Genomic DNA, 15,311 nt, shown 5'->3' on the forward strand with positions numbered 1-15,311 from the left:
AAATGATCAGATCTGATTGGTGAGGAGCGAGTAAGAAAGGCAAAGTTAGCGACTCCAAATTCCAACAAATGATTTCCCTACTCGCTTGACTAAAGCCTGCATGAACAACATTAATATTAGTAGGACTGTTTTCTTTTGCAGTGTTGTCACATATTGCTGTGTCTAGTTCAGTAACACTGAATATAATGTACAACCTACCATTCTGTACGTCCAGGATGTGATGCTTATCCAGTGTCCATCCTCCCACGTTGGAAGCATCCAACTCATAGCCCTGCAGAATAGCCGTCCTCTTCTCCCACAGGATGAGATCCAGGCAGGACTCGTATTCAAAACCTACGGACACTGTTAGACAAAGAGTTTCAGGTAAGTCCACATATTTAATCCTTCCCGTTGTACATTTTCAAACCAAACAGGAAGGCCTGTGCAATTCTGAACAAAGAACCCAGGTCTATACACGGGCCTGCAACACGAGCACCCAGCACACCAGTGACCCTCACATGTGTTTGCTTTTGCAACATGCAGTGACTCCTGATGTTGGTTCACTGAGAGCCTTCATTTTTACACACACACACACACACACACACACACACACACACACACACACACACGCACACACACACACACTCACGCACACACACACACACACGCACACACACGCACACACACACACATACACACACATACACACACATACACACGCACACGCACACGCACACACACACACACACACACACACACACACGCACACACACACGCACACACGCACACACACATACACACACACACATACACACGCACACACACACACTCACGCACACACACACACACACTCACACGCACACACACGCATACACACACACACACACACGCACACACACACACTCACGCACACACACACACACACTCACGCACACGATCGTGGCTCAAGAGTTGGGAGTTCGCCTTGTAATCGGAAGGTTGCCGGTTCGAGCCCCGGCTTGGACAGCCTCGGTCGTTGTGTCCTTGGGCAAGACACTTCACCCGTTGCCTACTGGTGGTGGTCAGAGGGCCCGGTGGCGCCAGTGTCCGGCAGCCTCGCCTCTGTCAGTGCGCCCCAGGGTGGCTGTGGCTACAATGTAGCTGCCATCACCAGTGTGTGAATGTGTGTGTGAATGGGTGGATGACAGGTTGTGTAAAGCGCTTTGGGGTCCTTAGGGACTAGTAAAGCGCTATACAAATACAGGCCATTTACCAGGCCATTTACCACACACACACACACACACACTCACGCACACACACACACGTACACACACCAAGTGTGCATATGAACTATTAGCCACTACAGCTGAGTATGTATAGAAAGCTTTTTAGTGCTACTTCCTTAGCACCATCACCTGCTATGATATTGCACATTTGAAATACAAGACTGGTGCCAGAGCCTCTGTAACATCAACTTTCAGTATATTCAGATACACTATCAGTCACAGCCTCTCATCTAAAGTTTTTCTTTATTTTCTATGTGATTGCAGATTCCCACTGAAAGCATCAAAACTATGACTGAACACATACATGATCATGTAGTAAACAAAAGAAACATGTTTTATATTTTAGATTCTTCCAGTTATCCAGCCTTTGCTTTGATTCCTGCTTTGCTCACTCCTGGCATCCTCTCCATGAGCTTCATGAGGTCGTCACTTGAAATGGTTTCCAACAGTCGTGAAGGAGTTCCCAGAGATGCTGAGCACCTGTTGGCTTGTTTGCCTTCACTCTGCGGTCCAGCTCATCCCAGCTCATTGGGTTAAGGTCAGGTGACTGTGGAGGCCAGGCCACATAAATCACCAACAGTGTCATCAGCAAAGCCCCCCCACACCATCGCACCTCCTCCTCCATGCTTCACAGTGAGAACCATCAGTTCATTTATTCTGCCCAAAGACCCGGCAGGTGGAACCAAAGATCTGAAATGTGGACTCACCAGACCAAAGCACAGATTTCCACTGGTGTAATGTCCACTCCTTGTGTTTCTGGGCCCAAATAAATCTCTTCTGCGTGTTGCTTTTCCTCAGTAGTGGTTTCTTAGCTGTCACGATCCTGGGTCTTATGACCCAGTGTTTTGAGTTTTAGTTCATTTTGATGTTTTAGTTTACGTAAGCCCTTCAGGTTCCTAAGTTCATTTGTTATCATGCTTAAGTGTTTCTAGTTCTTATTATTTCCCCCTCGTGTTTCCAACTATGGTAAATCTCCCCTGCTTTTCATGTGTTTCATGTCTGTGTCTTACATTGTGAAGTTTGGGTTGTCATGTCTACGTCTCATTATGTTTCCTGTTTTATTGTGAAGAGGTCTGGTGTTTCTGTGTTCATCGTGTTCAGTTTTACTCTTCCCCTGTGGCGTTATGTTCATGTTGATCTACTGTGCCTTTCTGTTCCATGTTTCAGATCCCTATGTTCTGTCTCCCCCAGTCTGTTAAGTCCACATGTCTTGAGTTCCGTCAGTGTGTTTCCTGTTTTACTTTCACAGTCTGTTCTATGTTAATGTTTCTATTTTGCTTCCCTTGCCTCGTCCTGCTTAATTACTCTCAGCTGTGCTCTCCTCCTGTGGCTCATCCCCCCTCGTTATCCCTCAGTGTATTTAAGCCCCATGTTTCTCTTTGTCAGTGTTGCATCCTCCATCATAGCTGTGTGATTTTTCCCTGTGGCTCCTTGTGCTTTAGTTTTTCACAGTTTAGGTTATTTTGTATTGTTTTTCGTGTCCCACTCCACGCCAGCAATAAAGCTGTGTTTTTTGAGTTTAACTTTTGACTCTGTGAGTTTGCGTTTGGGTCCTTCTCCTGCCTGCCACACAGCCGAACTGTGACAGAAGGACGCAACACTGACAAAGAGAAACATGGGGCTTAAATACACTGAGGGATAACGAGGGGGAATGAGCCACAGGAGGAGAGCACAGCTGAGAGTAATTAAGCAGGACGAGGCAAGGGAAGCAAAACTAGAAACATTAACATAGAACAGACTGTGAAAGTAAAACAGGAAACACACTGACGGAACTCAAGACATGTGGACTTAACAGACTGGGGGAGACAGAACATAGGGATCTGAAACATGGAACAGAAAGGCACAGTAGATCAACATGAACATAACAACGCCACAGGGGAAGAGTAAAACTGAACACGATGAACACAGAAACACCAGACCTCTTCACAATAAAACAGGAAACATAATGAGACGTAGACATGACAACCCAAACTTCACAATGTAAGACACAGACATGAAACACATGAAAAGCAGGGGAGATTTACCATAGTTGGAAACACGAGGGGGAAATAATAAGAACTAGAAACACTTAAGCATGATAACAAATGAACTTAGGAACCTGAAGGGCTTACATAAACTAAAACATCAAAATGAACTAAAACTCAAAACACTGGGTCATAAGACCCAGGATCGTGACATTAGCAGCTATTTGAACATAATAATGTAGCTGCCATCACAAGTGTGTGAATGTGTGTGTGGATGGGTGGGTGACTGAATGTAGTGTAAAGCGCTTGATTTTAGCAATTTTCTAACAGTTGTCAAATATGGCTGTCAGCTGTGCACCAACCTGACTGCTGCACAACACAACTGATGGTCCCAACTCCATTTAGAAGGCAAGAAACTCCCCCAATGAACCCTGACAGGCTCACCTGTGAAGTGAAACTATTTCAAGAGACTACATCATGAAGCTCGTTGAGAGAAGGCCGAGGGTTTGCAGCGCTGTCAACAAAGCAAAGAGTGGAAGCTAAAATATGAGACATAATTAGACTTATACATCAATTTTTAATAAAGAAAAAACATTAAATCAAAAGATGTGTCCAGTGATTAGAGTTGGTCCGACTCCCGACCAGGGCGGGGCGTCTGTATCCAGTAAGCGGCTCTAGGCAAGACAAGCCCCCCCCCCCCCCCGATGCTAACCAAGCCTACCTTGGACATGAGTGAGAGACATAAAAATGAAGCTATACCGACTAAGACGTTGCCAAGATTAACAAGGTGCATCAGTTGTTGAGGAAACAGCACATGCTGATGAGAAACGGGCTACTGGAACAAGGTAGCATAAGTGGGCAAGAGATGAAAATAGGGCACTGTTGGAATGCTACTACGCAAGTAATCCCAGCAGAAGGGGTTACATGCACAGGATGAGGGATCCAGAGTGACAGCGAAACAACTAGTAACAACTCCTCTACATGGACGGCATCAAGCTGTATGCCAAGCATGAACGAGACATTGATTCACTGATATACAGCAGCAACACTGTAATGTCATTCGGACTGGAGAAGTGTAGTAGTCAGGTAGTCAGAACCGAGGGGATCGAACTACCAGATGGCAACACTGCAGACATCGAGGACAGCTACCAGTACCTGGGGATCCCACGAGCAAATGGGAACCATGAAGAGGCCGCTGGGAAAGCTGCAACCACCAAGTACCTGCAGAGGGTCAGGCAAGTCCTGAGGAGTCAGCTGAATAAAAAGAACAAGATCCGGGCCATCAACACCTACGCCCTGCCCGTGATCAGGTACCCTGCTGGGGTAATAAGCTGGTCAAAGGAGGCGATGGAAGCCACTGACATCTAAGACGAGGAAGCTCCTGACCACACGTCCAGCACCCTGAGACTGTACACTCGGCAGAAGGAAGGAGGCTGGAGACTAGTGAGTGTCAGTACCACGGTCCAGGTGAGACAGCGAAGGCAACGATGGCATCTGGATTTATATTTAACATGAGGAGTTCGTATGGCCGAGCCATTTTGTTTTGTCCCCTGAGCAACAGGTGGAACTTCAAGTTCTCATAGAAAGAGCTCCTTGTTGATATCGCTGTTGTTGTTGTCAGTTTTGGTGCTTTAGACACACCACATTAGATGATGGAAAAATCAAGCCTCTGCATTTATGAGTGAAAAGAGAATATTACATGTTGTAAGTTTCAAAACACTTTTTAACATATTTAACACATTAACATCCAACTTCAGATAAACAATTTAAGGAAGAAAAAGATGAGATTGTTAGAAAAGTGTCTGCGAACGTGATTAAACTAATGCTGTTTCATGCAGAGTGGCAGTGACACTGTTTAAAGCCCTATATGTGATGCTGAGGATTTGTCAGATACCAACCCTTATAGCAAATGCCCAAAACTGCCTGTATTTTCTATTTGTACAAACTTACCGACTGCCTCTGATAGTCCATAGACACGCTGGCCATAGGCATCTGTCTTGTCCCAGATGAATGTGTATGACAGATTTGGTTGTGCAGGGAACCATTTTTGGAAGAGGCGGCCCACCACTGCCACCATCAGGTGAACCTGGATTGACAGGAAAGGGTTAACTTCATGATACTGATTAATTCACAGAAAACAGTAACGGTAGGCATTTGTCTTAGCTGTAACTTGAAATGCTGGGAAATATCACTCATCACACCTTCATCAAATTGAAAGGTATTGATGTCTGCGTCATGGTGACTTTCAGCACTGGTTTATATCCTGCTGCTCTGGAGCTAAGGTAGATCAGGTTTAGATCACTGCCAGGTATTGATGTTTGTTCTTGTAGAACCTACAGAAAGAAACGAAACACACCAGACACATCAGTACCCACGGTTCCAAATGGTAAATGGCCTGGATTTGTATAGCGCTTTACTTAGTCCCTGTGGACCTCAAAGCGCTTTAGCACTACATTCAGTCACACACACATTCACACACTGGTGATGGCAGCTACATTGTAGCCACAGCTGCCCTGGGGAGCACTGACAGAGGCGAGGCTGCCGGACACTGGCGCCACCGGGCCCTCTGACCACCACCAGTAGGCAACGGGTGAAGTGTCTTGCCCAAGGACACAACGACCGAGACCGTTGGAGCCGGGGCTCGAACCGGCAACCTTCCGATTACAAGATGCCCCATTTCAAAACTATTTCAATCTATTTTCCAACTCTAAGTGGTTCACAGTACTGGACAAGCTAGCTTTATTTTCATTTATATGTGTGAATGACACAGGGCAGCACGGTGGTTAGCACTGTTGCCGCACGGCAAGAAGATCCTGAGTTCAATTCCACCATCAGGCCGGGGTCTTTCTGTGTGGAGTTTGCATGTTCTCCCCGTGTTTGCGTGGGTTCTCTCCGGGTACTCCGGCTTCCTCCCACCGTCCAAAGACATGCAACTTGTGGGGATAGGTTAATTGGATAATCCAAATTGCCCATAGGTCTGAATGTGCGAGTGAATGTGAGTGCGAATGGTTGACTGTCCCTGTGTGTTGGCCCTGCGACAGACTGGCGACCTGTCCAGGGTGTACCCCGCCTCTCGCCCTATGACAGCTGGGATAGGCTCCAGTGCCCCCCGCGACCCTGAAAAGGATAAGCGGAAGCGAATGGATGGATGGATGTGTGAATGACCAGAAAAGTGTGTACTAATGCAACTGCTGTAAATGAAAGGCTGTTCAGTTTCCCTAGAACTATAAAAAATAAAAATAAATGAAGCTTCAATACGGTCGATCGGTGGATCTCACGCACAAAGACATAAAACAGATCATAACGATACTTCTGTGACCTTTCTGATAGCCAAAGTGAGCCAACTGTGTGTTCAATGATGGCTGTCCACAGTGAAAAGAGATGGCCTCTTTTACTCCTTCTTCACACCACCTGTCTCCTCTGTCCCTTTGAAATAGGGTAGATGTGGTTAGAGTGATGATATCAGCTGTGTTGGCCAGCCTTCCCTGCACTGAACCCACTGCTTTACCCGTCCCCTGCAGCTGAGCCACAAACCACACTCCACCACATTCCTGATTAGGGATGGGTACCGGTGTCCGCTTCTGACATAAACGGTAGTAACCAGACCGAAAAGCAGCGCACATTTCGGTGCTTTATTTCTGTGCTTTATTTTTCCTGAGCTGTGATACACTTCTAGCCAATCATTTTACGTTTCCGAGGATAGTAGGCGGGGCCAGGTACGTACGTTCAGTTAGAGCAGAGCTACAGATTAAAATTCCCAAGGCGAAGCGGTCAAAAGTCTGGCTGTACTTCACAGCAAAAGATGCAAACTCAGCAGCAACAAGTGCTTTAAGCTGATACTGTGATACTGTCAACGGAGGTAACACCTCGAATCCGATGAAACACCTGGCGACGCATAGCGTTTTTTTTGTTAAAAGCAGAGAAATGCGCCGTATTTGACAGCTTGCTGCGAGACCTCACACCGAGCACATCTACTGCGGGTGTGGTGCCTGTTATGGGACCCGGAGTTAGCAACATCCCCCAAAAACACGAAGAGGAGAGTCCTGGCCCCTAGCCCTGCCAGTGTAGCAGAAATGATGAGGATGATGATGCAGCAGCAGCCGTTCTTCTCTGCGTGAGTAGCTTAATGTTGTTCGCGTGTAATTTACGTTGAGTAGGCTAACCACGTTATTACATTAATGCATGTAAGGTGAACTAGCAAACACCATCATAGCTACATGCGGCTGTCCTCTTGTTTGATGGCAGATACTCCCTTCACCCTGGCCAAAAAGGCTAAAATGACCAAAGAAAAAGTGGAAACCAGTTAAACATGAGAGGTTTTGGACAAAATTGGTATTTTTTCCATTGTTTAAGCCCTGCTTCCAGCCAAGAGTGATGCCATATAGGCCCCATAGCTGCAGAAAAGGCTAACATTGTTATCTTTTTACAAAAAACAGCTGAACATGAGAGGTTTTTGGACAAAGTGTGTGTTCTCCATTCTTTAAGCACCGGTTTGAGCACCAGCACCGTTTCAAAAGTACCGATTTGGCACCGGTATCGGTACCGATGCTCCTGATGAAGTGCTGTACTAAGCGCAAAATTGCTGTCGATGCCAAGTGCGGCAGACCCACAATAAACTTTCAGAGGAGTGACTCAGGAGACTACCAATGACAGGGAAGAATGCCACTGACTGACATATGAGCTGCTAGAGCTTCACCCAGGCAACCAGAACCAACAATCACAGTCCCAGTGTGCATGCAACTTAATAGCCCAGTACAATTGACAGCCTTGCATATTCATGCCATAATTCTGCTCCCTTCACTTTCTTCATGTTCTTTATTTATTCATTTTTTTCTTCCTAACATCCTTGTACAGGTTCAGCTTGGTTTCATCAGTCCAAACATTTTCCTGCCAAAGTCTTTCAGTTGTTTTCTGGCAAAATCTAACCTTGTCTTTTTGTTCTTGAGTGTAACCAGTGGTTTGCACCTTGCTATAAAGCCTCTGTTTTAGACTTTGGTGTTCTCGATTAGGTTTTATGTTGTGAATGTTTAATTTAGAAACCGAAGAAACAATTCTGCAAATCCTCTTTCACTTGCATCAACGTACATGTGGACCTCAAACTGGGAGCTACGAAATAAACGTTTAACACACTGAATCAGTTCCAGATATTTTATCTGCTTCTTTTGTCAGACAATAATCAGGACATAGGTGTTAGATTTGTATTGTTGATTGTCATTTATGCTTAGAAATATTTACTTATATATGCTTAGAGTTTTGTAATTAGTTGTAGATTGGTAGAGGTTTTGATCCTTGATAGTCTGCAAACTTTGTGTGTATTAGACAGCACTTTGGGAGCATGAGAGGTCATACCGTGTCTTATTATTTTATGGTAGGATTAACGTAGTTGCGTCTGTTCTAGTCTAAGTGCTCTTTGTTTAGATGAACTGCAGGACTTCCTCACCGTGTTATCTAGGATGAACCATCTAGGGTGAGGGGGAGGCTACCCTCTTCCTGACCAAGGATGTTTGACCCTTTGATCAGCAGTCCACACACACACACACACACACACACACACACACACACACACACACACACACACACACACACACACAGGCAAGGTACTCTTTGTGTATGTAGACGTCATATGTTAATGAACTTATGCATATTCATGTAACCTCAATAAAAGGACAGTGATACGGGAGAACGGACGAGAGCTACTGGGGTCAAGCGAAGGAACGGCGTTTGTCTGGTTCTCTCCCGTGCACGAGTACCATGAAGAAGTTTGCCTACTTGCGTCTTGCTTGCAGTGTAATTATATTGTCTTAACGTTCCAGCGAATAGGTTTATGCTACAAACCTATCATTAATTGGTCCTTCGATGCCGGAGCCCTGGAATCGCATTCACCGAGGGGAGGAGAGGCACGCTGAAAGACTGACGTCAGCCAGGAAGTTCCTGTGGATTCGCGGTCTGTCTTTTCTCCTCGATGAATGACGGTCGGCGGGATTCGGGCTGATATTACACTCTAAGCAACGCCAAATAAGTTTAAAGAGGCCGACTCTATAACCGTGTCGTTGTGCAGTCTCCGCCACTGTGTGAGGCGTTGAGAAGAGCCCGACTCTATAACCGTGTGGTTGTGCAGTCTCCGCCACTGTGTGAGGCGTTGAGAAGAGCCCGACTCTATAACCGTGTGGTTGTGCAGTCTCCGCCACTGTGTGAGGCGTTGAGAAGTTCGCTACTTTGTGGAGCGATACCCGGGTTCCTTGCTACTTTGTGGAGCAAGAGGTTCCTCGCTACTTTGTGTGGCTAGAGGTGAGTTCTCCGCCACTTTGTGGGGCGTTGAGAAGTTCCGCGGGGTCCAGACTGTGCTGGATGATAGGCCTATTTTGTGTTGTTTTTGTTGTCGTCGTCGTCGTTATTGTTGTTGTGTGGGTGTGTGCGGAGCAGAACATGTGGTCTGTGACACCGACTGTTGTTGTTATCATGGGTTTCTAAGCAACCAAGAGTGAGTCGGAGGGAGACAGACGTTTGTGCTGGACTTTGCTCCTGGCAGCACAAAGTATTTATGTAAAAAAGAGAGAGAGCGACGGCTCCACAGCTGCGCGGGTTCACGCGAGCGCGGTCACGCGGACCTGAGCCGTGCGGTTAATCGCAGGCTTATAAATGGAAGAGATTCAAATGTTAGAAGTTTTCAGAAAACACACCAGCCTTGGAGAGCTGTGGAGAAGGCCAGCCCACATCAGCAGCACTTAAGATATGCTCTGGTGAATGGCTTTCCCCCCACCCCTTGCTGACACAATGTTTATTCTTTAGCTTGCCCTGATCGACAACAGCCTGTGTGCCAGACCATAGATTTAATTTAGGTGGATAGTTGTTAAAAGTCATCTACATTACGCTTGTGGTTGCTTAAATTCAGTACAATGACATGTGAGGTGAAGTGATATAGATAAATATTTAAACTAATGAAGTGCATAGAGGCACTTGACCTGTGTGGAAGACTGTCGTCTTATTATGAACCATTGTTGAGATGTAGAGCACACCTGTGAAAACAACTAATATGCTGAACCCTGTATGAAACATCTAAAAGTACATGATGGAGAAGCTGAGTTGAATATGAAAGTGTAAGACTTTGCCGCTGTGGGCAGAGCAACTACTGTGTGATGTTGCGTTGCAGTTTTTTTTTTTCTTCTGAGCTGATGAGCAGGCTACACATTATCAGATCGAGAGCTGTCTGAGAACTACTCTAAGAGAGGGAAACGGCGCTATGATAACTGTGATAACTGGAGTGTGCAGCGTTTCCATGAGCAGTTTTCCTGCATCTTGACTCTTGTGTGTGGAGTGTTCATAGCATCAGCATCATGTTTTTGTTTATTTGTTTTGTTGGGTTGAAAATAATTAAATAAACGTGTGATCATGCCTATGGATCACCATGGCACATATCTCCAGCCATATGATTTATTTATGCAGATGACAAAGTGAGTGTGAATGTGTCTGACATCACAGTGTTTTTGTGCACTGTGCAAGAGTAATTGCCTTTGATTGTGAGTGACAGCGGTGATTTTGCAGGTCGCCAGCTATTGTAAAAAAAAAAAAAAAAAAAAGGAGTGAATAAGAGGGAGAATTTATATTGTAGAAAAAAAATAATCATAGGAAAAAGGTTTTGTGTTGATCAGCCGAAAAACAACTACAATGTCATTTTCTGCTTTTAAGAAAGGATTGTTCACACAAACACAGACAGAGAGAGAGAGAGATGTGTGTTGATTAAGCAGTGATGATAATGAACATGTCTTAGTTTGTCACTTTCAGGTGAAAAGCAGACCTGAATCAATTTTCCACATGCAGCAGTCGGAAGAAAGTTATAGTTTAACATCATTGGAAACATGCAGGCCAAGTTTCTGGCTGACTTATTTACAGCGCCATGTGTCTCTCAACCTCACAAGCAAGCAAGCTCTCACCCCTCCCTGAAGACAAGGAATGCAGCTCCAAAGCAATAACATGATAAAGAGACAGCATCAAGTCCTGAGCAAAAAAGTCCCAACAAGCAGCAGCAATGTGGATAAACAGCAGCAGAAGAAGAAAGCAAACCCATCTTCCTGTCTGATTGGATGAATTCCACGGAAGGGCGAGCAAGATGGCGGCGTGAAGAAGAGTTTTTGTTTGAGTTCTCAGCACGAGACACTTATTTGACGTCTTTCTGGCTTTCGGGACTTTTTTGGAGATCAGCGCGCTAAACTTGCTGGATCTGAGGCCAGGTTCTGCGGCGGCAGCATGTCGAAATGCTCAAAAAGGACTGAGTGACTCGGGCAAGCCACATGAAAGAAATGGACCCTTCATGATGCGTTCAACGTGCCAGCGCTGTGGTGGGAAAGGCTCCATCATAAACACGCCCTGCGCCCTGCGCCGAGGTTCAGGCCAAGAAGAAGAAGACGATGACTTCCAAGCCCAAGAAGGTCGGCCTCAGCGTGGGCGAGCTGATTGTGAAAGCCGTGGCCGCTTCCAAGGAGCGCAACGGCCTGTCTGTGGCCGCTCTCAAGAAGGCTCTGGCTGCCGGAGGCTACGATGTGGACAAGAACAAGGCCCGTGTCAAGACCGCCATCAAGAGTCTGGTGGCGAAGGGCACTCTGGTGCAGACCAAGGGCACCGGGGCCTCCGGATCCTTCAAGATGAACAGGGTTACTGAGACCAAAGCTAAGACGCCCGCCGCGGCCAAAGCCAAGAAACCGGCAGCAGCTGCTAAGAAGTCGCCCAGGAAGGCAGCAGCAGCAGCACTTCAGCCACTAGCACGAAGTCAACCGCATCAGAGGACAATAGAATGAGAGTGGTGAGAACACAAATTTTATTTTTAATGTGGGAAATCAAAATTTGGGTTAGCAAACCTGGGGAAAAGAAAACTGACTGCTTAAGTTGGAAAATTGAGACGGAGTCTGAAACATTGCGAAAATAGAAACATATACAAAATCACACACACACAAGCAGAACATGCATTAACCCTACTAACAATTCCAAACACAAAATAACTCATGAAGACTCATAGCACATTAGTTAAGAAATGATTAAATAATAGCAGAGAAATGTGTAGGAAAGGCAGCTTTAAGAACATGCTCTGCTGGAGATGCAGCTCCACAGACATGCATTAGACCTGCCTAATAACACAAACACATGTAATGAAAATTAGCTTGTTATCTTTCATCAGTGTTACAATAGTGTCAATTTAGCAGACACTTGTTATCAAATGCTGAATTTATCCTAAAGAAAAAAATTGACTCTCCAAGTTGCAGGACAACAATTTAACTTTTGTGGGAAAAAAAAAAAATCCTGGTTTGATAAATCAGTGATCAGACAATAAATTTAGTGTTAAAATGGTAAATTGGGAGAAGCTTCCTGCTTGATTGAGGCAGCACATGTAATTTACTGTATGAGGGAAATTGTCTTTTGTGATACTATTTTGAACATGCTTTTCTGTCGTCCTGTCAACTTAGTGGGTTAATAGTTGATATGCAAATTAGTTGATCGGTTTTAGATTAATGAAAGGTGACTGAATTCTAGTACGAGTGAATGAGATGTGTTGGAGTTGTTGTGTGTTGAGTGGAGACTCTAAAACACTGAGTTTCCTGCTTTGATGTGCGAGTGAATCCTGTATTTAGATACACAACTCTGAATACGTCAGAACAAACTTCTTTTGTGAAGTGCATGACAGCATGTCACATGTTTTATGATGAATGGAAAAAAAGGAAAACTGAATAAAATAGATCTGTGGCCTAAATGAGTGAAGAACACAGACCTGGTGATTAAACTCATAAGTTAAAGAAGACATTAGGCTTATGTTGTGAGTGGTGCAGCTGATGGTTGGTTTGGAGTGAATCTAGCTGATGATTCTTCTCCTGTTGTGAAGTTGATGAGGAGTTTGTGTCATGACTTAGCAAGGCCTTTTTATTTTGATACTTTCACAGTGCACTGAAAGTTTTGTTTGATAATCTCTGTTCTTTAAGCAGATCTGCACGTCGGGAATTAAAAGCGCTACACGTCGTCGAGAAAATTGTGCCAAGTGAGTTCTCCACATTTAAATGGACTCTGGAGAAAGCCACTTATTTGGGACAATTATTAAATGACAGTCCCAGTCCAAAAGGATTCAGCGATGTAATCCAAACTAAAGTTCTTCTTTTTCTTTTTGAAATGACGTCATTTTGCTGAGAGTGGAAACTAAATGCGACGATAGGTTCCACTATCAGCAAAGAAAGAAAGAATGAATGCATGAATGAGTGAGTGAAAGGAAAACAAAACTGACTGACTGGTAAAAGCTGACAAAAGCTGACAAGACTTTACTGATGTAACACGACTGTGTGAAGTTGACCCCCGCCTGGCAGGGGTGCAGATGAGTCTGTGTGTGCTTCCCTTTACAGGAGCAGAAAGATGACAGCAACACTCGAGGTTGCGTGATGATTTAACATTTTAAATGCCATTTTCTGTGTCTGTGAATTTACTATGTGTGTGTCATTCACTAGCTTGTGTGCTCACAGAGATATCTGTGACAAAGTATGCATACGCCTGCGCAAGCGCTAACATTTGCATTTTCGTTTTTACAGCATTACAGTTCTTCATGTGTTTGATCATGTGATTTATAGGAATACTGGCTAATGTTTCTCTACTACAAGATTTCTGGGTTTATGTGTGAAGAAAACTGTAGTTACAGGCTATATGTTGATGGAGAAATTAATATAGTTTGAGACATACTGTGATGAGACCAGTGTTACTGTTTCCACAGCGAGTGTTAACTTAATGGTGTTTTATGGCACCTCTAGAATCTGTTGACCTGTGTCTGACCTCCGTCTGACCACAGTCAATGTGTATTGCTAATGTTTGTTTCTTTGAGAATGCTGTAGTAGATTCAGCTGAAGCGGACAAGTGACATGAGTAAAACAAATAAGAGATTACGGTAATTATGGAATAGTTTGTTATGGGCTCATTTGCTGGCCACTTTTGAACCCATAATAATAATATATGAGTGGAGTGACTTTGCTTAAGAGAAGTCACTGATTACATTAATGTTAACAGAGTACATGGGATAATCCATGTCTGAGGTGAATTAGGGTAATAGTTGTAGTTACTGATTTGAGAAAACCTGCACATGACACTTGTCTTGCTGATGTTGAATGCTTATTACTCTTATGATATAATTGTTTACAGGTATGAAGTTTGATTTCACTTCCAGATTTTGCTTTCCAGGCCGTGATGGTGTGTATGCAGGCTCCTGGGAGAGCCAGGTGTTAAGCAAACTTAATATGCAACACACGCTAACATCTTTTATTGCAGGGTTACGGAGCTACTCCAGAAGAGATGCCCTGATGTTGCCTGGGATATGATCTAGCTAATCTTTTTCTTTAAGACTGGAATCCAGGTTTGGTGAGTTGACGCATGGGTGTGTCCATGCGTCAAGAGGTGGGGTCCAAGGATTAACATTAAACAATGTTTTTTATTATTGTTGCAGTGATTTGTGTGATAAGCCGTTTTATTTACAAATATTAAACCTATGCAAGTGGTGCATCCATGTTCAGATGAGGCTTTGATGGCCTATAAGTGAAGTTCACTGTTGACATACTCTCCAAATAGTTTGTCTTCCTAGCAAGGAAATACAGGTGCAGCAGTAATCTCCTGAGAAATCGTCAGAGGCCCAGTGAGAAGCGCATAGCTGACAGGACCAGGCAGTGGTTGAGGTCAAAGATCAAGCTGGTTGGGGCCCATCATGAAATCAGACCTTGGAGCCACAGCAAGGACCATGAAACTGCCTGCAAAATAGAGGAGAGGATCGTCCACAAGATGGGAGAGAGGCTTCAGGAGGATCAGAGATCATCTTCAGCACAGCAGACATCACACAGAGAGCTGTGCTACTAAGCTTCCAGGAAATCAAGAGGAGACTTCCCACAGCAAGATTTTAAATAAAATGAAAGATTCAATATTGACGCTGAGGAAGACAACTAAGGTGTACGACGTGCTCTGCCTTAAACCTTCAGCAGCGTTGGAACATGAAAACTCGTGGGATGAGGGGAGCGTGCCAAGCTCCATCGACAGCGCAGAAGGAGTTCGGGGATGACATCATGATTCTGTGAAAGCACAGGAACCAGAAGCTATG

General features: G+C 44.7%; 1 protein-coding gene and 1 pseudogene across 1 annotated transcript in view; one reads left to right on the forward strand and one right to left on the reverse strand.

Annotated features, from left to right (window-relative positions):
* tenm3 (teneurin transmembrane protein 3) overlaps positions 1 to 15,311 on the reverse strand; it is a 184,501-nt gene that overhangs the window by 49,041 nt on the left and 120,149 nt on the right. The window contains exons 20-22 of the mRNA XM_085356703.1: positions 5,410 to 5,541; positions 5,159 to 5,294; positions 199 to 342 (exon numbers count right to left, since the gene is read on the reverse strand). Coding sequence (XP_085212829.1) covers positions 199 to 342; positions 5,159 to 5,294; positions 5,410 to 5,541 — 412 coding nt within the window. The remainder of the gene's footprint in view (positions 1 to 198; positions 343 to 5,158; positions 5,295 to 5,409; positions 5,542 to 15,311) is intronic.
* On the forward strand, positions 11,506 to 12,000 carry LOC146629893 (histone H1 pseudogene; annotated as a pseudogene).

Source organism: Diplotaxodon limnothrissa, linkage group LG6 (assembly GCF_057381915.1).
Source record: "Diplotaxodon limnothrissa isolate DT_005_m linkage group LG6, D_limnothrissa_male_GT1.1, whole genome shotgun sequence".
Lineage (NCBI taxonomy): Eukaryota > Metazoa > Chordata > Actinopteri > Cichliformes > Cichlidae > Diplotaxodon > Diplotaxodon limnothrissa.